The sequence below is a fragment of the Patiria miniata genome, unplaced genomic scaffold (assembly GCF_015706575.1).
Source record: "Patiria miniata isolate m_02_andy unplaced genomic scaffold, ASM1570657v1 HiC_scaffold_24, whole genome shotgun sequence".
Taxonomy (NCBI): Eukaryota; Metazoa; Echinodermata; class Asteroidea; order Valvatida; family Asterinidae; genus Patiria; species Patiria miniata.
Window position 1 is genome coordinate 4257697 of NW_024037063.1, and position 22235 is coordinate 4279931.

At 42.9% G+C, this 22235-nt stretch overlaps 2 protein-coding genes across 2 annotated transcripts; one reads left to right on the top strand and one right to left on the bottom strand.

Annotated features, from left to right (window-relative positions):
• The first annotated feature begins 1 nt into the window (after position 1).
• LOC119732062 (coiled-coil-helix-coiled-coil-helix domain-containing protein 1-like) lies at positions 2–3227 on the top strand. Its single transcript, XM_038205430.1, has 3 exons — positions 2–201; positions 699–817; positions 950–3227. Exons 1-3 carry the CDS (start codon positions 81–83, stop codon positions 1055–1057), a joined length of 348 nt encoding a protein of 115 aa, XP_038061358.1. The 5' UTR covers positions 2–80; the 3' UTR covers positions 1058–3227.
• Positions 3228–3244: 17 nt separating this feature from the next.
• LOC119732060 (bone morphogenetic protein 4-like) lies at positions 3245–18813 on the bottom strand. Its single transcript, XM_038205428.1, has 5 exons — positions 17660–18813; positions 5758–5906; positions 5362–5479; positions 4856–5050; positions 3245–4486 (listed from the first exon to the last, which is right to left on the bottom strand). The coding sequence occupies exons 1-5, from the start codon at positions 18093–18095 to the stop codon at positions 3906–3908; spliced, it is 1479 nt and encodes a 492-aa protein (XP_038061356.1). The 5' UTR covers positions 18096–18813; the 3' UTR covers positions 3245–3905.
• Between the last annotated feature and the right edge of the window lie 3422 nt (positions 18814–22235).

A 22235-nucleotide genomic window follows, 5' to 3' on the forward strand; every position in this document is an offset into this window, starting at 1 on the left:
CTCAAGCGTTCGGACTCTGCCAACTTAATCAGCACGGCACGTGCAAAGATCTTATTTTCTACACTCAAACAGTTACGAAAATGTCGAAACGCATGAATGAAATCATCCTCAGAAATCATTATTGGCCCAACAAATTTGAGCATCGGCAGAGAGAGTTTAAACTGAATAATAAAGTGGCGCTGAGAAAGAACAGACCAGGAGGTAAGAACTAAAGGAAATGTTGGAAAGAATCGTGTAATTTTGTATTGACCAGTTGCGCTATGTCATATTTAGTGCCATGTGGCGCACAATTATGATCTAGTTTTTACAGTAGAAGCCAATATTTCAGTACAGGGAAGCTAAACAAAACTTAATTAACCTTTAATGTTGCCGTGTTACCTTAATTTAAGTTAATTGTAGAATTATTTAGTTTTAAAAACAGAATTGGCACTTGGCAGCATTAATTCAGCAGTTCAGTATTTAGGCCCTATCTATCTTGAAATTCCTGGTTATGAGGGGTACGATACTTTGCGCAATGCTTTGGGCCAACATTTTTTTGGGTAAAACATCAGATGGGAATTTCATTTTTGTGTTGTCTGGCTTACTAGGTTTTGAAACTGAAATTTATTTGAACTTAAGTCACCAAGAATTAGATCTGGATTCTTTGCAATTAAAAGGTAAACCTAATTGCACTGAACATTAATATTTTCCTTTGGCAGCTGCGGAATGCATCAGTGAGATGAGCGTCTTGATGGCTTGCTGGAAGAAACATGACTACAACGACGCTGACTGCATCGAAGAAATCAAAGTCTTCCAGAAATGCTGCACGGAAGCCCAGGTAAAAACTTTAAAAACATGAAGAGGAGTGCAGATTCGGCGAAACAAGCTTTTGTGGTCCCACAGAGCAAAAGGGTTACACTTATCAAAATTTGATAACTTTTGTATTGTTGCCCCCTCATCCCATCTGCAGAAAGTGAAGAGAGACGCCAAAATTGCAGAGAAGAGCGGCAAAATTGCCGGCAAGATGACAGGCAAGCAAGTCACGAACCTCCTGCAGCAGTACCCACAACCAAGGTGACGAAAAAGCCGACTCAAGCCCAAATGTAAATACTTCTAGTAAATGACATGAATGAGAGATTGTAGGCTGCATGCTGGTTTAGACTCCGTGTGTGAACAAGAGAGGGCGCTGTCACTAAGCAATGATATCGTACAAGAAGGGCATTTGCTTATTTACTTGTTCACGCATATTGTTCATTGACCCCAGTGATCGCATTTCTATTAATGAGGAGGGCAATTGTGATGTGATCGAGCTAAATGAGTCGTTTGTCGGGAACTTTCAGTTGCAGATTCAGGCCAAAGTAGGGCCACTTCATCACATCACTTCATTACATCTCTTGGTGTTCTGAATTCCATAATGTTTTTAACTAAACATGGTATCAGCATGCGGTTTTCACAGCAGTAACGCTGAGATGGTGCTCTTTTCAAATCTGTAAAAAAAAAAAATTGACCAGGGTCGACAAACGACTCATTTAGCTTGATCACATCACATTTGTGCTTGAATCCCAGGCTGACCTGGGCAGAGCACTTGCTTGGCTGCACCCGTGAGAAGCCTCAGTTTTGGCTCAATGAGGTGGGATTTTTTTAATAATACGTGTAGTTGCCACAATATTGTCGCCAAAACTGTGGTGTCCCATGCTTTTGCCGTGATTGTTCACCAAAGTACACATTACATGAACCTTCATCTTGTTTGAATGAACCTGTTAAACAGCTCTTTTACAACTTCGAAAAGTTTAGGTATATGGACATTTGAGAAGAATTCCATACAAGGACATCACGACTTTTTCCCTTCAGTGACCTACATGCATCAGCCATCAGAAAGCGATAACATGCCCTAAAAAGTCAAATTTAACAGGGAAAATATTGAAGCATTTACTGAGAAAACACTTGGCATTTTTCAGACCAGTCTCATAGGGTTTGTGCGCAGGGTGTCAAGTGATGTCCAGGTATGGAACTCTTTCCGGATATTTAACCACCACAAGATGTTGCCAAAACTGTGGTGTCCCTTGCATGTGCAGTGATCACATTTTCCCAGACTCGTACATTTACAAGAAAAAGCACACTGAACACTTTAACTGACGATTATGATTAAATAATACAGTTTTATTAGATCATTAATAATGTACAAATGTACAAAGGTTTGGGTTTATTTATTCCTAAATAAGAAAGATCCAGACAGTGCATGTGAATGTTTTCATTTGTGGCCTATTGCGGAGTAATGAACCAGAAAAGCAAGTGAAGCCAGTTTGCTCAGCGTATTATTTCAATGCCATACAAGATCATTTATCTTCAAAATAAACTTGAATTCTTCATCCTGATTGGTCGATCCATGGCAACAAACCGTGCTACTTTATCCCATTTAGCAAGGTCCATATCGCACTCCGCGTATTTGATGATGCGAGCGCCATTCCAGCTGCACGCACGGATAACTACAGTAAAAGACGACTGTAAATATAAGCATGCTCGTTCACTTTACTGTGCGTCAAGTTTGCTTAAAGATAAATTTGTTATCCCACTCGCGCTCGTGGAACACGGAAAATGTAGTGCGTCTGAGCCCACATACAACTCGGCCTGCGGCCTCATGGCATGTGAGACACAGAAGCACTACATTATTCCATGTTCCACTCACGCTCGTGGGATTATACATACGTAGTTTGAGCCAACTCTAATATTTTACAATCAATCTGAATCAGAAATGCCATAATTTGTTTAAAGCATTAACAAGAATCAACTTCAAATCTAACCCCGTAAATTGAACTTTCATGGTGTAAATTCTCACCGAGTGGTTTAGAAGCTATTGTAAAGTAAAATAAAATTTAAAAACCCTACAAGGTGAACATTACATGATGTCACTTTACAATGAAGCTAAAAACACATAATACCGTCATCTGGAAGAATTTATAATACAATTCAATATAGGCTCACCTCCTAAATATCGAACATGACGTTCAAATGTAAAGGCAAACACATAAACTTAAATCTAATGTATAAAGAGGTTTTATTTATTATTTACATTCAATATACCGTAGTCCTATAGTATGTGCTGTTTTCCTAGGGAAATAAACTACACTCTTCAAACATTCTATGGGAGTACCTAATCAGTGGCAGTGTTTAAGGGAAAAAAAGTTGTTGTAAAGCGGATTTTAGATTGTGTTGCATTTATTTCATATTGTGATTTCTGACCCCCCCCCCCCGAAAAAATTTGGTAAATGACAAAATGTGAAAACCTATTTCTACAACTGAAGCTGTCTATTGTTTGGACTAAGTAAATGGCAGTAGTTCATATTTCAAATCCCCCCTCCAAAAAAAAAAAAAATCTGTACAAAACTTTACTTTTGAATACATAGCTGGGTGCTATTTTCCTTTTACTATTCACAAATTAAAACAAAATACTGTTAACAGAATAAAATTATCTATAACGAATGTTAAGAAAGATTATTTTAGCCATGATTTAAAAAAAGAGAAAATTCTGTACTTTGTACTAGTTCTTGGCCAAGAGTAAAGGGGGAAATGAGGCTCCTTGTATGTACATTAAAGACATGCAAATATAACCACTTGCAATATTTTTTACACTCATATATTTAATACACTATTTTTCCATGAAGAAATCGATAACGCGAGACTGTTGTACATGTAAATATTAGAGCATTATACTATGAAAAGAATTAAGGAATATTTCTGTTTGGTGATCGTTCTCAGGATATAACTGGCCTTCTTTCAATATTTTTCAGGATAACAGTTTGTAACTGTTCCATTCCTGCAGTTCTTTAAGACTCAGTGGACCCCTGGAGCTGTTTACTCTTTTAAATTCCTTTAAGAAAGTCCTTTTAATTGTGCAGGGTGTTACATGTTGAATAAAAATATCTGAATCAGCGGCAGCCACAAGCAGTCGCAACCATGTTGTCGAACTGCTTCAACACCACGTTGCTGTCGCTGTCAAAGAACAGCACCACGATGGGGTCCAGTTGGCTGGGAACGCAGCACGGGGCCGCTACGTCGGCGGAGATGAGATGCATCAGGCTCTGCACCGTGGCGTGGTTGGACGGCCGTACGGCTTGCCCCAGCGGGAACGGGCATCGCCCCGCACACTCGTACGCGTTGTACCCAACCGGGTAGATGATCCAATCTGACCAGCCGATCTCGTGGAAGTCCACGTACATGGACTTGCGGGCGCAGGTGCCTTTGGGGCTGGCCTTCTTGCCACTGCTGCCACCGGCCGTTGCCGAGTCTTCCGTCGGCGACTCCGTGTCTAAATCCTGCCGGTTGTCCCTCCTGTTTCTTGAAGTCGCAGTTCCTGTTCGCGTCTCCTTGGTTGTTGTCACTTTGTCATCGCTGTAGCGGTTAGTGTTGACGTTTGGCGTGGGGCCGGCTTGCGTGGAGTCAGTGAAAGGCGGCGAATTGAGGTTGCCGTAAGTCTCAAAGAATGTCTCATATGCACTTTCTACAGCATCTGTGGGAGATAAAGTTATACGTTTCTTTAAGAACCATCTTCTGATCCGTCGAGTAGCATTTTATTGGACAAAAGGTGGACCTGTACTGCAAGTTCGCTATGATTGAAATTATTTTGCCCCTCCCTTTCAGAAATTGTAACTTGGTTAGTCCACTATTTTCATATTTTAAACCACCTAGGGCTAGAAAAAGTCGCCATGTTCAGTTTTTTAAATGTTCAGTTTTTAAATGTTTGGAACATCAGTTGTACTCGGTGATTCAGTCAGTCAATGACTCAGTCAGTCGGGACTCTTGTCGGTCAGTGACTGTAATCAGTCAGAGGATGATATGCATGCCCCTTCAGGTTCAGCAATTGAAAACAGCGCCTTACCCTGGCCTGTGTGTGCGCTGTCCATCTGCCTCAGGTCGCTGGTGTACAGCACCAGGAATGGATGCTTGGTGGGATGATGCTTGCCCTGCTGAGCAAAGCGGATGAAGTTCTCGTCCATCGGTTCCCCGGTCAGGGAGCTGATGGTGACCAGTACGCCAAAGTTAGTTCGCTCATCCGCTAGCCAGCTGGACACAGCTGAAATAGAAGACCAAGATATGATTTACAATGGTACTGTCTAATAATTGAGTTTCTTCGCCATTTGCGAATTGGTTGGTCCATAAGAAAACATTTTTAAAATGTTTATTGTTCTTCACAATTGAAGTTTGCAGTGATGGTTTCTGACTCTGCAACTTATTTTCTTTGTACAGACTATTTTAGAATAGCACTCTTTTATTGAACTTTAACCTCTATCTCCTCTACATTTTTTTTTATAAATGTTAAATTTAAAATGTTGACGATGCGGACTTTCAAATAACATTTATTTTCATGGCACGCAAGATGCTCACCATCGGTGATGCTGAAGACCTCCCATTCCGTCCCAACACTTCGGACCAATCGCAGTCCAATCAGTTTGGCGCCCTCTATCGACGTGAGGTCCTCACTGGCAAGCTGATACAATTGGATCTGTGGCGGGAAATAAATAGAATGTAATGTTTATTTTTTTTGTCGTTGGTGAGATTACATTTTGTGGTTGTCATCGTTGCTGTCAAATAAATGAAACCGCGATCATATTCTGCCGGCCCACGCAAAATTCTATGATTATTGATCTTCCGATCGATTCCTATGTTGGTAGTCCCTCGTGGATCCGAATGGTTCAGTTGTTAGAGCACATGTGCGGTGTTGCGAAGGTCCAAGGTTAGAATCCCACCTTCAACCCATTACAAATTTTAAGGATAACGAACCTGGTAGAAAGGCTGCCTCTTCCCAGACACAGTGACGGTGGGTCGCATCTTGGGCTTGAGTCTGAAGAGATGGAGTTCCGCCTGGAGTAGCATCTCCGTGGCAGGCACGTGGCTCAGGTTGAACTGGAAGTGAAGACGGTGCTTGTCCGCTAGAAATAGAAACAAAAATCAGAGAGGATGAAGTTAGAAAAGTGAGAAAAACTCCCAAGGTACCTGTCTCATTGTGTGACCGCCCCACACGGGCAAAGCCATATGGTACTTTCACATCAGTCTCTTTCGCGTCGTTTCAGTGTACGTTGGGGAGCTATTACGTCGAATTCATTCATTTGGCCGAATCTTGCCAGTGCGACCTCAGTTTAAATAATATTGAACTTTGCAAATGGGACCACTCAATGTCTGTCGGATCACAGTGGTTTGAGAGAAGTGTGTAGGCCTATTGCCATAAGTGCACGCTTTGAGGGTGTATAATCTGGCTCAAATTTTGTGTCGAAAAGAGATGGTTTGCTTAACAATTATTGTACTTTAACGAATGCTATTGCTAAGTACCTGCTTAGTAGATTTGTTTTAATTGCTAGGAATCCCATTTATGTTTTCACCTGTGAATAATTATGAAGAGTTACGTCTGTAGTGTCTTTTTAGTTTATCTACCGAAGTGGGGTTTTTTCGAAAGAGGAACGAAGGCGCACGTAGTACAAGATACAAGCATTGGGCATTAACAATTATTCTCTAAAGAACAGATGTACGGTATTGTTGAAATCTGACAATATAAGCCGAAAACCTCGCCACGGGTCAGAAGCGGTTAAATTTGGCTTTTCAAAGAAACCAATTCGAGTCAATTACCATACCAGGTCTGTGTCGTTATGGCGACGTTCAAAGAACGCAGCTTTTTCTCATCACCGAAGAAAATTTGGTCCTTTTACTAAATCACAACAAATTAGCCCCACCCTACGCCCCCACACACACACTGGGTGCGTTTTTGTTTAACAACAACCTCTGCTAAAGTCTTCTGCAGAAAGTGCCGGATTAAAAATACGAGGACCCACGTGAAGCGCCCAGGTGTGTTTGGACTATTTTTGGCGGGAACCCAGTATTAAACTTTCATCTTAACCGACACGCATGCCGAGCATGTAATCAGACGAATTAATCGGTAGGCACGTTTGTACACACCTCCAAAGTGGTTTAAAAAGAAAACTGGAAAAACAATTTCCGGATTTTTCTTTCGATGCTCTGTTTCTCTTAGAAATAAAATAGGTAGGCGGGGCCGAGCGAGTAAACCTGCATGGTTTTATACTACATGTGGGTAACAAAGGCCTTTTGTACCAGTGACTTTGAGTTTTCTTTATCAAAATTGTATAAACTTTTAGCCTAGAGGACAATGGGCCATTTCCCTTGTACCTAATTTTCCGAGGCACAGGTGTCGTGACTATGGGGTATTGTAATATAAATCGCATAGCAAGGGTAATTCGGCTGCCCAGGGGTTTTGTAATACGCCCAATCATTCACCTGCCAAAATTCCTATTGAAATTTCTCCAAGTTGTTACATGTTTGGTCAGGAAACCAGGCTATTATTGTCATTAATTTCTTGGGACTTGGTGACTTATTGGATTAGTGTCGGCTCGACCAAACACGGGGTAATTTTAGGACGGACGTGTCAGATCTCGTAAGCATCCAGTTACATGTATAGCCTATTAGTGAGAATGTAAGCACAAACCCGAACTGCACTTTGGAGCTCACAGGAACCTACAATTTGAAGGGTTCTTGGACTTGGAGGTGTATTATACAAAAAGCCTAAGCCTACAGGACACGCGTGATCAAAAAGTTGGATTTATTAACTGACTACAAAAAGTACTTCAAAATGAAGGAGATCGTGTAGCAACATTCAAATTTGAAAGGATGTATCGCGTCGATGCATCGCTTTAATTGGACTCGCAAGTAAAATTTATCGCAGTTGACCACGTGACCATCTTGATTTGTGGAGATAGAAAACTTGAACGGTTCTGTAACAACATTTGGCACATTGTTCATGCAGTCCTTATACGGTAAATCCACCCATTCTGTTTGAAATTTGATCAAAATGGGAGATTCAGAAAAAAATATGGCGATGTCTGCTCGAGCATGTCGCTGTTAGATCTAGAAATCTAGAACGTCTGGCAGAAAACTTCAAAATGTCTCTTTCAATGCGGACACCCTTCAATCAAAATTAGGGACCCCTCGGACGCACCTCATTGGACCCCCTTCCTGACCCATTTCTTCCCTCTTCAGATGCAGACCAGACCTCGGAGCTGAGTCACGGAAACAGGCGGTCATAGAAACAGCCCATGTAGCCTCCCACCTTACGGTCACAAAGTTGGTGGACATGTCATCATCACGGGAAAGGGGACATGCATGTCCCCCCCCCCCCCCCCGAAAGGGGACATGCCCCCCCCCCCCCTGGCCTCCTGCAGCCTGCTTAAACATTTGGGATGGCCAGTAGCCAAGTTCCACCTCCTCAATAAAATGAGGCCCCAAACTGTCCCCCTCTGGAAATTATACTCTAGACATACGCCAGGAGAAATTTTGTTCACTTTGTAGACATGCACGTTGGCCCTATTCACAGTGACTTATGTTGACAAGTAGGACTGGCTCAGACTAATAAGCACAATCCGGGCTTCAACCTGGGAGTTTTATCACCATTGGATGGATAAAACAAAATAATATCGCACAGCACACGGTGAATCATTCCAGATATGATGAGTCATCGTTCATTGGGTCGTAATCCTCTGAGGGGTGAGCTAAGGGCCATTTTGTGATTTCTGAAAATCGCTGTTGGAAGTTAAGCCCCCCCCAATTTTCCGAGCTTATTTTCTGGCGACTTTCAAATTTCAACATTACCCCGTTCAAAACGGTGCACTTAATCGAAAGTGGGCGGTCTGGAGTTGCAGTAATCGTGTGAACAGCGTTCTCATCTTAAGGGGAATTTTGTAAGATTTTATCCATAAAAAAGTTACCATGATAGCAAAATTAGCAAAGCTCCAAACCTTGGAAAAAGCAGTACCCACGGGATCGACCAGTGGATTCCACTTGGCCGCCCATTTAAAATAAGTAAATACATGTAAGGAAATAAGGAAATACATGTAAATGGGGTAAGGACTTTCATGGATTGAATTTGATTCTTTAGGTAGCTATGTGGCGCAAGATATACTTTGCTTTGCCAGCATGCACAGGTGTTTTTGCGACTTGCTCAAGCAAATCACGGTGTAGGCCTACTGCATTATCCATGTTCCTGTACTATTCAGGATCATCATCGGCTTTAGCACTTTACTTCGTCTGGAAACCTGGGTGGGACAAAAACCGTGGGTGGCTTCTAAATTGGGATGATCAGGATGAAAGTATGACGTCAACTTTCTACGTTTTAAAAGATTTACCACATGCGCACAAAGCACGCTACATTTAGATTATTATAAACATGACGCTGTGCTTGAACGTAAAAACATCAATACCATTTTCCGATTGTAAGCCTGACTTCACGATTTGTTGACGCCAATAGGACTTCCCGAGACTTCCTGGTACCTTCCAGAATGACTAGGCAGAAAGAAAGGATTTTGTGCTCTCTCATCAGCACCTGTGGGCACCAGTCTGGCCTGAATGGCGCGGGTGTTAGGTCCAGGTACGCGTGCACCCACCTGGCGCCCCGCCCCCCTCCCTAAAATCTGATTACTCATCCAGCTCCAACCTGACCACACTTCTGACAAGTGTTCACCAGTTTCACAAATCTACAAGAAGCTAATATGCTAGCATCCTATCACCTTTACGATCAATGTGCCGACACCCGCTTAGCACACCTGTTACATGTGAGCTTTTTGATATCAGACTTATACCTCAGATTTGAGCAGCCAGCTCCAGCGCCGCTACACACCGGTACGGTGCCAGCGGCATTAACATCGCGGTGGCACCTACGGGGATAAAAACATTAGCTGTACCGACGATCGTAACACTGGACGAGTGGGGATAGACATACCGTCTTCTTACAACCTCTCAGTAGACACGTGTACCCACCTGCTGCAAAATGTCCACCTGTACAAGGTTTGTCCATGTTTCAAGCCTCGTCCTAAGGTGGTAAAGAGCGCCACCTCCCGAGTAAGGGAGATACATGTACATTTGGTTATTGTTTTGGGGCCGTGAGGAAAGTTGTGCGTATACTCTTGGTAAAGAAGTACTATCGTGTAGATCCAAATTGGAGCTTTTGATATAGTGACAGGTTTTATACAAAATGTAGTAACACATGTTTTTAAGAAGTCATGACAGCGTATTAGATGTAGCTTACAATACCCCATCACAGAGCAAGTGTTTCTCCCAAAGACTAGCTCCTAGCTCACAAATCCCCATAACAACTTGTCATGAGCAAGATAATGCTCAGGTAGAAATTTGAATCCTGTAATTTGGAGTCATGTTCTTCGCTTTTACCATCCATTTCCCCCTTTCGCATGAGAAAAAAATTGTTTGCCTCAAAAATTGATTTATGGATTTCCACGCCACGAGAACCCCCCCCCCCCCCCCCAGGATATTGTATAAAAATACTGACAGTTTGATGAAGGACCTCTTTGATACGGAAACTCAATCAGGTTGCACATGACTTTAACAGATTGCACCACCGGGACGCCATCTTAAGAGACCAAAAAACCTGTAGTAAGTTAATCGGTCACGATAGCGCGTTAGGCCTACTATACGTAAAACCTAATCACGTTCAAAAAAATTGACATTAATGACTTAAGTTTAAAGGTGACTAATAAGCAGCAGGACATGGTGGAATGAACTTAATCATGGTTTCTCTCAAAAATCGCACTACCCTTTAAAGTCGGGTTAACCTTGAGTCAGCCTGTCATCTGCTCAGCGTTGTAGACGTCAGGGATCAATCCGGAGGCCAAACTGTGTACACAATTTACACACCTGGGCACCGCCCTCTTGGCCCCCAGGCAGTCAACTTGTAAACTCTTTACTGTCAACACCTACCCACCCCACTAATCATGTACTGACATACATAGTGGCATAGGCCTACCTGCTTCACACAGGGGAAAGGAATTTGTCAAATGCAAGGTGCAAGTCCCCCAAACTAAGTAAGGCCTTACCTAGACTCGAATTGTTACACCCATTAAATTGTGTTTGCCCCTAATTTTTTCTACTACTTTGACATTATATTTCGATTAAAGAACCCCGTCAAATTTGGTAAAAGACAGATTTATGTTAGAGTTTATCTCATCTTTGTTGCGTAAACTTGAGCTGAGTGGGTTGCATACCATCTGAAAATTGCTGTATTAATTTCCGCGAATTTCTTTTTCTGGCGGAGGACTTGGCTGGCCAGTTTATGTTCGCAGGTGCGTCGAACGTGTATGTTTCGTCTCAACAAAACTGGTCCCCTTGCAGCAAAAACAAATACTAATAGCATAACAAATGGCTGGTAAACAATACACGTTGGGTAATGAAAACAGAATCGGACAAAATGCACGCCACAATGCAAAAGGAAAAACCTCGTTAATTCGTGCTTTCAGCAACAACGAACGAAGGGCAAATAGTTCAGGAAAAAAGGAACTTCTACGACCTTGACGATTCTCTTGCCTTGTGGAAATTGTTATCAAACTGTAAGCAAAGATTTATACTCAATTTTTCTTTTTACTAAATTGTACACTGGCTATATCTCCGCTTACTACCTCGGCCGGTGAACGCTTGACGAGTCAAAAATTCCGTACAAATTTTCAAGCAAATTTAATTTGAATATCAAAGCATTTAAATACCTACACGACTCGGCGGGCTTGGGTATTTCGTGGGGAATTTGAATCTGCGTATACATTGAGGATGATCGGTTGGAATTCTATCAACAGCATGGGGAATTACTGTTCACCATGGACAACACTTCAATAATCCAGAACAATTATAAGTTGCTGGAGTTTTGTGCAACACCGCCAAACATGCGGAACGAAACTGTTCAGCTGAACGAAGTGGAGACGGATGCAGGCGCTCGGTGTATAAAAGTGCAATGAAATTCGTCATGAAACTAAAGTGTAAAACAAGCAAAATGTAAATGGCTAGTCATGTTGCCCTAGAACACGAAAATACACGTGGATGGACGAAAGACTGATGGAGTGGAAACCAAGACAGTGAATGAAGATGATCTAGGCGAGAGGAAAATGAAGAACATTAAGGAACGAACAGTAGAGATGCAGGCACTTGGTTTTTAAAGTGCAATGGAAAACGTCATGAAACTAAAGTGTAAAACAAGCAAAATGTTAGTCATGCCAGTCATGTTACCCTAGGACATGAAAATATACGTGGATGGACGAAAGACTGATGGAGTGGAAACCACCAACACAGTGAATGAAGATGATCTGGGTCAGAGGAAAATGAAGAACATTAAGGAACTGAGGGATGAAAGGCGAGGACATCGGGAGGGCTGCAACCTACAGAATGATGACGATACCTCACTGTCTTATGGGATCGCAACCCCTGTCATTTCTTTCAAGGTTTCACCCTAAAGGATGAGTGCCTCTCTCTTCACGTCTTTCAGATTTCCTCCAGAGGCACAGCTGTCACTGGACTCAACATTTCTAAGGTAAGATTGTATGTTCTATAACACTGTTGTACATGTTGTATACATCACTATGCAGTGAACATTATACCACTTGACAGTTGTTACAGTATTCTAAAAACCTGCTTTATTAATCTCGGATTATGTTTATTAATCTTGAAAGCCAAGGCCATCAAGGATGTAGCATTAAGTCACCATAGGATGAGTCAGCTCTAGGGAGGGGAAGTAGGGGGAGTGGGGAGGGAGGGGGAATGAAGAACAGCTTGTTCCAGCTAAATACCAAGGTCGGGTCAAGGTCTATGGGCACCTCTCCCGAAGATGTTCCTAATAAATTCAGGTTCCTGATGCCCTGTTTCAATACATCTTTAAGAGCTCACTCTAAAAAGTACAGGGTGTGAGGCCAAAAAAAAATAAGTCGGTCTCTGGTCAGCGCGCGCGTCGATTTTAATCATGCGCGTCAATTTTTTTTTCCAAAATGTTCCGCGGTAGCTCCAACAGCGCCCTCTATTGCCGCACCTCCTCAATTTTTTTTTTACAAAAGAGCACCAAGGAATGGGAAATTGCACCAAGGCAAATGATCGAGAGCACCAAGGCAAATTATGGAGGACACCAATGTACACGAGGACACCAAAAAACCCCAAAATAGTACCCCACCTTGTCTGTACAATCCAAGCTTGAAGAAAAAAAAAAGCCGCGTCGCCGCGTCAATTCCGGAATTTTGGTCTGACCAGAGACCGAATATTTTTTTTTCCGGCCTAAAGTATACAGTGGTAATCCGAAGCTATCAGAGATGTTTTCAAGCCATCACAAGGCAGTCATATGTCAATCACATGTCAATCACATGTCAATCACATGTCACCCAGTGTCAAGTCAAGTGCCAACTTCTTAAAACGGACTGTGCAAAGACATCCCTTTGTTATTATTCATCCCCTTGTTCTTGTGACATGAATGAGGCTATCTGTGACTGACTTGTAATCATGGCTTGTGATTTGACTCCTATTTGACCCGTTCGTGAATTTATTTGTGATACTTGGTTTCACCTCTGGAAAATAATAGTTTGATTATGGTAACGTTTTGATTTTGACCGGGCGGTGTGAATTTCGGTTTATCAGATTTCCGGTACCTTGCTTGTATCCCGAAGTTGCTAAAATCTTCCTTTGTCAATTAAGTTCATCTGATTCTGTACTGAGATGGGATGCTCATTTTTTTTTATGACAACCTTTGGTCCCAAGCACCTGCACCCAAACACTCAAGAAAAGGTGAGGTAGTTTCACCTCCGAAACGGGGTGGGGTGACAAAAGAGTAGCAGGGGTGATGGCACAGGTATTGCCCTGGGGTATCAATGTGTGTATGGATAACCCTTACCACCCCCGCTGTCAATGTAACGAATATGAGTGATAATCGTGTGTAAGACGACAACTAGTGTCAACAAACACGCGCGCACCTGTGGCACGCTGCCTCCAAAAAAATACACGGGTGACGCTTGGGCACACAATGATGGAAAGTTGAGTTCGGAGTATTGTGATTGTTCCATACGACAAGTGGGCATTGAGCCCTTTTGTAAGAGGGGGGGGGGGGACTCTCGAAATGATTCTACCATTTTCGAAACCCTGGCTTTATTTCCACTTGGCTTCATCAACACGTACATCTCCGAAATAAAAAAAATGTATTTCATGTGCATAAAATAAAGTGCCCAAGTTTGGAAACCTCCTAGACATCTAAAGTTAAGGAATTTGGAGGGCGTGACCAATCTATTTGGGATCAGCAGGACGAGTCGAATGAACGTTTAAATATTCAGGTTCTGGAACATCATGTATGATTGCTAACACAGCGATGCAGCTCCTTCCCCCACTTCGATTCAAATTATTCCAGTCACTTTATTGTAATGTAAAGACCCGAAAGGTTTGCTCTTCGCATGAGGCCGATGAACTTCAATTCATCATCGTCCCCCTTCAAGACTTCCAAATTCCAAGATCTATGGCACTGCAGACAGACATGGCCATCTTGACTTGCGGGTGTCTTTGTTTGAAAGACCTCACCTGCCCTCCTCCCCAGTGCACCGTGAATGAGATTGTACAACACTAGTCGTTTTTAAATTAGCCCAGGCGAGTGATGGTGAGCGATGATTTCACTGAATGACGAGCCTCGGCAACGCGCATAGCACAACGTCAGGCGTGCCAAACTACACACGTCATCGCGAACCTTTAGTGATGGGAATCGCGATCTAATTGACTACAGTAGGCCCTAAGTTAATACAGCGAAACCCAACGTGAAACAAAACAACGTCTACAAAAATTACAGTTCTTAGTTGGCTGCACAATAAGCTGGTTGATTCATTTATTTGAGAACCACTGAGAGGTGCATACCAACACATTTTTGATGTATACGCCGAGTTACACAGTCTTAGTCTGTGTCCTTTCTGTATAATTAAGGTTTGAGGCTCTGAGTACGCTGCTGCCGCCAAACGCTGCCATCCTCATTGGCTGAGTTGGACGCCACACTCTATCTGTCACCGTGCAATACTTTGGTACACTCTTCTACAATTCTTTCAAGACTGAACTGAGATGCAAACTCTTAGAATTAAAGACTGGGATCTTCAAACCACAGTCCGCAGTCCCCATCGTCCATACTGGACGGTTGCCGGGGTACCTCGATTCGGCTTTGGCCAGCCGTCAAAGACAGAAAAAACCCAACTCATCAGGCTCCAACAGCGCACATCGTCAATCAAAACCATACCCAAGTTATTAATATTCCTGATTTGTAAAAATAGCAATTGGCTGCCCAGAGACTAGGGGAACCGCAGGTATGCGAGCTGCTTGCGCACCGCGAAAAAGTACAGCCGACCTTGCCGAACACACGGTCTCGCATCGGCAACGCCAGGTATGCACTTCCAGCAAGTTTGACCCCACAACAGCGGGGATGCTTTTACGCTGGGTAACCGGAATTTTTTTAAGTGGGTATTTTGCTTGGTCGTGGCAACAAAATGCTGAATGGGTCTCTGGGAACTTTACAGTGTTAAGCGATTTTGTTTAGTGCGGTTGCTCAGTGTGTATCCCTTTTTTTCTTGTTCGCGAATCATCATCAATTAAAAAAAAATCATTTCGGAAATGACACCGCCAAGAATCCTAACATTGTGTTGGCATAGGATGACGTTAACCACCATACATCGTATTTTTTTTCGTAGAATGATATTTATAGTTTTAAAAGCCACACCATTCTGGAGAAAATATTTATCCTACTAGTCCTAGTTATAAGATAGCACATTTAAGGTCTCGGTTTAGCTCAATCGGGCTGGAATTTCTAATTCCCCAACTCAGTAATTAAGCCTTTCCTTCAAACTGTACTATATGAACCATGATCCCACTATGACGACAATTCAGTGACGTGATCTGTAAACTGCGCGTGCGTAAGGAACAGGGAAAAAACAGGCTCTTCCAAGAAAATAAAGATAATCCATTATCCAGAGGAAGCCCGCTAGTGGCCACTGTAACTTCTTTATCAGCAACTATTGTTATGAAAAGGTTAAGAGATTGGGTATGAAAACAGGCATGGCATATCAAAATGCAAAATTGTGGTTCGTCGCATGGAAGATGTGCTATGAAATGCGGAGAATAGTGAGAACTTTTCTTCAGCATTCCTTACCTGACCGTGATTATGTTAACTCGTCAGTGTTGCCATTTCCACGTGTTTGTAATTTTTCCCCCGCAAACTCATCTAAATTCTAAATACGAAAATTTATATCCAGCAATCTCTCTAAAAACAAGCAGAAATGGTCGCACTTCTATATTTCAGGTGTCACGGCGCGGCAGTAATGGGAGCAAATTTACTCCAGGTGTTCGCTAACAAAATAATAACTTGTCATTTTCGGCCACAAGTCGTAAATCACGAGGGTGGTAATCGCCGGTACTTGCCGGGGAGCGGGGGAGCTCTCAGCCCCTTGCCTTCATTACCTCCACCTGGCGAGTTTAATTGGCACACCGGTGGAGGCTGGCACAAGAAAGGTATAAGATTGCATGGTTTGGCAAAAAAAAATCGGTGCTCGGAATTCCATATTTTACGGCTTTTCGGTTTCACGGGTTTACGCAAGTGTGTGATTTATATTTGATTACTGTGCAGTGTGAGCCATGCTTGTAGGGATTACCAAATAACTGTGCATATTTGTTACTTCTCAAGCTACAGTATCTCATGCAATGATGTACACTGAACAAAGGTTCATTTACTGGTACGTTTCCACTGGAAATGTTATTGACAAGTTGAATAGAACGATTTTCTCGCATCACTGTTGGCCCCCACAGCGTTTTTATTCTGTTATTAATTTACATCTTGTAACCTCCGTCACGGCAACGTGAGCACGCGTATACGCGCTAGGAGATGAAAAAAAATTAGACAGAAAAACAGGAAAAGGTGTGAAAAGCCCAGCCGTGCGATGCAAGTCAGTCCAAAACTCAGACAAAGAGGAGTGTGTGGCTCACCAGGCCTACTTTATTAGTGTAATTATTCAGGCGAAAAGGGGACAAAAATAACCAATAAACGCAGACAATGGGGACAGGAACTTGGATGAATGGGGTGTTTTTATCTCGGGCGCGAAGCAGGGGCGGTCACGGCTGAGCAATCTGGCAAATTTTGGAACCACGCATGGATGAGACTGCTTCAGGCCTCGAGGCAAAGTTATTTTGTGTCAACACGGACTAGCACCTTGAATTTTGATTAATTTAATTGGCCTTTGCAGCTTCACAAAAAGTTACAAAATGTAGGAGGACTGTAATACAATGCCGTTGAAATGAACACCTTTGTACCAAAGAGTTTCAAACAACGAAATGCCTTATGACGTTCGTGGCTTTCGTCATAGCAGGTTTCAACGGCACAGGTGTTCTGCGAGGGCAAGCAGGACAAAGTTAAAGACTTGCAGTAATCAAAACAGTCGTATAGGACACACCTAATCTGCTAATGCTTTGGGATACCAGCGCACTTGTAGTTCTTTTAGAATTAAAATGTTTCCTGACGACGGTCAGAACATACTGTCCGAAACGTCGAGCCAGTACCTTTAGTTCTTCGCAGAATTACACCTCCCTTTAACCGTAAGTTCAACCACACCATGTTGAAACAAAGTCACTGGTTTTTCGAGGCTTTATGCAGTCTTTATTATTTGCAGGAAAAAAACAAAATTTTACAAGATGTGGGGACATTATTTTCTCGAACACTTACTCCAAGCTACATCATACCCATGAAACATTCTCATATAAAACTGTTCAATGCTGTGAGCATTACCAGTCTTCATTATTCACAAAATCATTACTTGTAAAATAAAAATTGAAATGTTATAAAGGGGAAATGGTCACCCACCTTTGTCCGGTAACGACCGGACGGTATTAGCATTAAAGGGCCTCGGCATCTTCATTTTCCCGGAGCTGGGGTCGGCGATTGAGCTGTAAAGGTCCAACATGAAGGGAGGTGGCTGAGGCCGACGCGCCGGCTCCTCCAAGGTATTATTCTCCAAGCCGATGGCACGGAAGAGCTCGCCCAGCACTTGCTCCTTCTGCTGCGTCATGATGACGTTGGACTCCTCATCGACGCCACTTTGGGACTGGTGATGGACCGTGCCCTCGCCGAGGTTGGATGCCGGGGATGGGTGGTCACGGCCCCGGCTACTCGACGGGTGCGTCCCGCTCAGATTCTCGTCTACTCGTGCCACGGCCCTGGATGACGCATGTGGGAGCATCACCATGAGGCAGCACACAGTCAACACTAGGAGGATGCAGGACTGACGACTTAGTAGCATCTTGCGTCGTATTCTGTCGCGGAACCTTGTAGAATGGCAGCTCCTCAAAAATGATATCAAGTAAAATCGTTATCAAATTAAATTAGCAATTTAACTTAAATGACAAAGGTCGAGAGTAAGTGACTGGGTATATAGTTTTCCGTAGACTTTCCTCCGAGATGTAACTGCAGTTGTTAACGCCCAGCCATAGAAGCCTCTTCAACTCCACATACACGCGTGCACAGGTAGCTAGACAAACCGACTCGCTCTGTCTGATCCCAAACGACGTTATGAACTTCTCTTTTCTCTTAACTCGTATATTATCGACAGGCTGCCCGGGATTCCTTGTGCGGTTTCGACCCTCCACGCTATACGGTTGGACACATTGTGCAGTGCCACGTTCCCGTCTCCCCTTGTCAACTCGCGTTGATTGACGTACTGCAGGTGGCTGGTAACAGCTCAGGCGAAACACAAACCAGCCAATGATACCTGCTTCTCCGCTGGCCAATCCCCCTTTGACTCCGGCTGTATACTCGGAAAAAGAAAAGAAAAGAGAAAAGTCCCCTTTCCGTATAATCCGCCAAAGGTGTCAGATTCGCACCTCCCCCGAATAGGGCACAATTAATATTGTGATTGAGTTTAGAGTGCCAATTAGCGGGGGTTCTCACTGGGGCTGGATTTTGGCAGGTGAATAGGGACCGGGGTTGCAGGTGTGGTATCACCGGGCCCTGAGCTAACTGAACACGGCAAGAGATCCTGCGGGGTTGGTGTGTAGGGTAGTCCCTCACAATTTTTTTTCTTTCCCGGGGTTCAAATTGAAAGGGCAGCGCGTACCTTTGTGCCTAGACTGCGTGGCGCCGGCGCGGTCTTTATTGACTCATAGACCCTAGCCTGGACCATATCTAACCCCGCTCTCTAGACAGTACGTTCGATACTCGGCGGCTGTCAAAAGCTAGGCTCGTTAAATCGAGCACAGGACTGGCCAATGTCTGCCTCAATACAACTTGACGTTAATTCTTGCAAAGACTTAATTCGAATCTCCTTCGTTTTTTGAAATGATTTTCTTGTTCCTTCTGAGTCATGTTTCATGTCCAAGATAATAATATCGTCTGCAAGTCTAGTGATAAAATGTTTAGGGCAAAGTTCAAACCCCATTGCTCCTTCCTGATGATGGTCAGAGCTTACTAACCGAAACGTCGACTTAATTTTCAGGACAAAACTTCTCTACAAGAAGTTTGTTACTGCACATGGTGAACTCGCAAACTGCTCGAAAATAATCATCAAAAATAGTCGTTTCTCCCAAAGCAACATCTCATCAAATTGAAGCAAAAATGGTACTCCAAGTTGTGGAGTTTACAAACAGTTGCCTCGCAATGACACGAAGCTTTCCTCAGTGGTACGAGCATAAATCAAACTTTGTCAAAAAAAAAAAACACCCACCGCGATGCCGCAACCAGTGTCTACCCTAACAATAATTTAAAAGTTGGTTTTAATCCCACGACGATAAAAGGTTAATGGGGAAATCAGACGAGGTTTTGTCGCCCACCAACGCCGCATCGTTAACGCGTTGGCCCATGTTGTCTGGTGTAGCAGATGGGGAAACGATCGATCGCAACCCATGGAAGTACTTTATCGCATTTTTTATTTCTGGTCAAATTTGTTTTTATGTCTGGTTTACGGTTCTGGCAAGCTTGAGGTCACTCAAGGTCACATTCCTCTGCTCAGAAAACTTTGTCCTCTATCAAGGTGGATCCTTAAGCTGTATTATAAGAATTTTAATCGATGAATTTGGTTTCTTAGTCTCCGGTCCTTGCTTTTGGCAAGTAGTTAGCAATTAATTTAGCAAATTGTGCAAGTAATTATTTAACCAGACATATTGTGATAAAATATGGTGTCATTTTTTTTGCGCTGCTAAGCTAAGCACCATTTTGCTTAGCAATGACAGGCTACCAGCCAAATGTCACCTTATGACTAAGTATATTGCTTAATTGTGGCTGGTTCCCTGCAAAGTAATTCTTTCTGCTGAGAAGCTTGGTCCAGGTAGATATCACCGGTTGGTGCGACAATATCATAATGTTACGGCACGAGGGTTTTTGGGAACATTATCAAAAATGTTAGCCTACAGTAGTGTGTTATTTGTGTATATTTCCCCGTTCTTCTTTGAACAGCTGCAACGCTATCTGTAATTCCTGTTAATGTACCCTAAGGAGCCATTTTTTCGTCATTGGTTATACCTTTGGGAGACACCGTTCATTTGGGAAACATTTAATCTCACAACTCCTACATTTAGAGGTCAGTTTTTTTTTATTGTCGCAAATAGGCTAGATCAATTGCTCGTCATCCAACACATAGATATACCAAAATATGTTGGGGTAGGGAAAAATGGGGGTTAGGGGTCATTAAAGTTGGAAAAAAATGTTGTGCACACCCCTATGGGTATGTCTCCTTAAAGTACCATTTTCCGTAACAGTAACAATTATTATTATTTTCCATGACAGGCCCACCGTGTATTTAAGTGTCACCAAAGTCAACACGCAGCTTTGCAATGACGAATATCGTGTTTTCCTCTTAGCCAATGTTCGTTCCAATGTGATAGCATTGCAGGTGTTACTCAAATTGATTTGAATGGGTTTTAGGCTGCTTCACTAAATATCTAAGATTGACTGTTATTTTTAGTTTCAAGCCTTTTTTTTTTACTCCAAAATGTCATCCGCAAGCGTGACTGCGGTATAACACATTACAGGTCCGCAAATCGGAAACAGAATTATTGGTAAATGCCCCAACTCGCCGTTAACTGAAAGGTTAATAGGTTTTGCAGACATCGAGTTCCCCACAAGACATCCGTTTTCCTTGCATGTTGTTTTTAATGGTGTCAAGATCTGAATTGACGTATTGCTTCCGATTCTGGGAGACAGCTGGGCAAGATATCTGGAGCAAAATGATTTGCTAGATATCTCATTGCTCCTGCCATCCCCTGGAGTAGAGGTTAACTGAGGTTGTTTGGGAATTTCAAAGACTTCCGAACCGTAATTTGGACACATCGGCCACTGAAAGAGCTGATAGAACACTGGCCAAAAGCCGCTAGTCGGCCTTGAGTGTTCACCATTTACATTAACTTGTCACGGAATTCAGACACGCAAGTGAAGTTGGCCGTCTCTAATCCTTCTCGAACCTAAAGAGTCATCTTTTCTTAAACCTTGCAGGATGAACTTGAGAAAGGTTTTCGAATAATGTGAAGTTACCAACTAACATTGTCACTTTTTGTAGAAGAACCAGAGTTGTGAACTCGACGTTTTGGACTGTATGTTCTGACCGTCAACATGAGAATGGAAAAAAAATTGGAATTGCTGGCCTGGGTGAAAATCAAACCCTAACCGTTTAACCGATTTGAAATGTAATCTGAAAAAGGCACATGTCTGGTCTTACCAGAGAAACATGACGTACTCTTCCTCATAATGCCAAGCAAAGTTATACGTCAGTTTTCAAAATAATACCGAAAGCATAGTTTTGATTCTCCTATAGAACCTAAATCCTGGATACGTACTACCATAGGGTGAGTCTTTTGTGGATCAGGTTGGGGTAATATTTTCGGCAAACGGCCAAGAAAATCACACCCTGAAGATTAGCTCAAAATCGCGAGGGGTACCGGAACTCCTAATTCGGAAGAGTTCCCACATCTCGCACAACCCGATGTTGTTCTTGGACAATCTCCTCTCAAACCTCCTTGCCTTCGACACCCTACCCGAGGCAAGTATGCATGGTCACTGCTAATCGCCCGTTTACACACCTACTCCTGCGACTATTCGCACGTGCGACTTGCCGGAGCCCGCGGCCTGACTAAGAAGATTTGTCTTATCGAAGAGGTTTTTAGCAGAAATCTGCTTGGGGCAAGTGAACTAGTAAAGAAAGGAACACTATAGTCCGCACGTGGAACCCCGGACATTGGGAACATCAACTATTTCCTGGCTTCTAATTTAATTTGGGAAATATCAAGCTCCTCACAAACAAGATGCGTTGATTATTCCAGACTTTCTCTGAAGGCTTTTCAGTGAAGTATTACCAAAGAACGTTCAAACAAAAATATTGTACCGATCCTCCAATAGCACTAATATATGCCAAGCATTGTTTTTGTTTATTATTTTATCCAGTTTTGTTTACCTA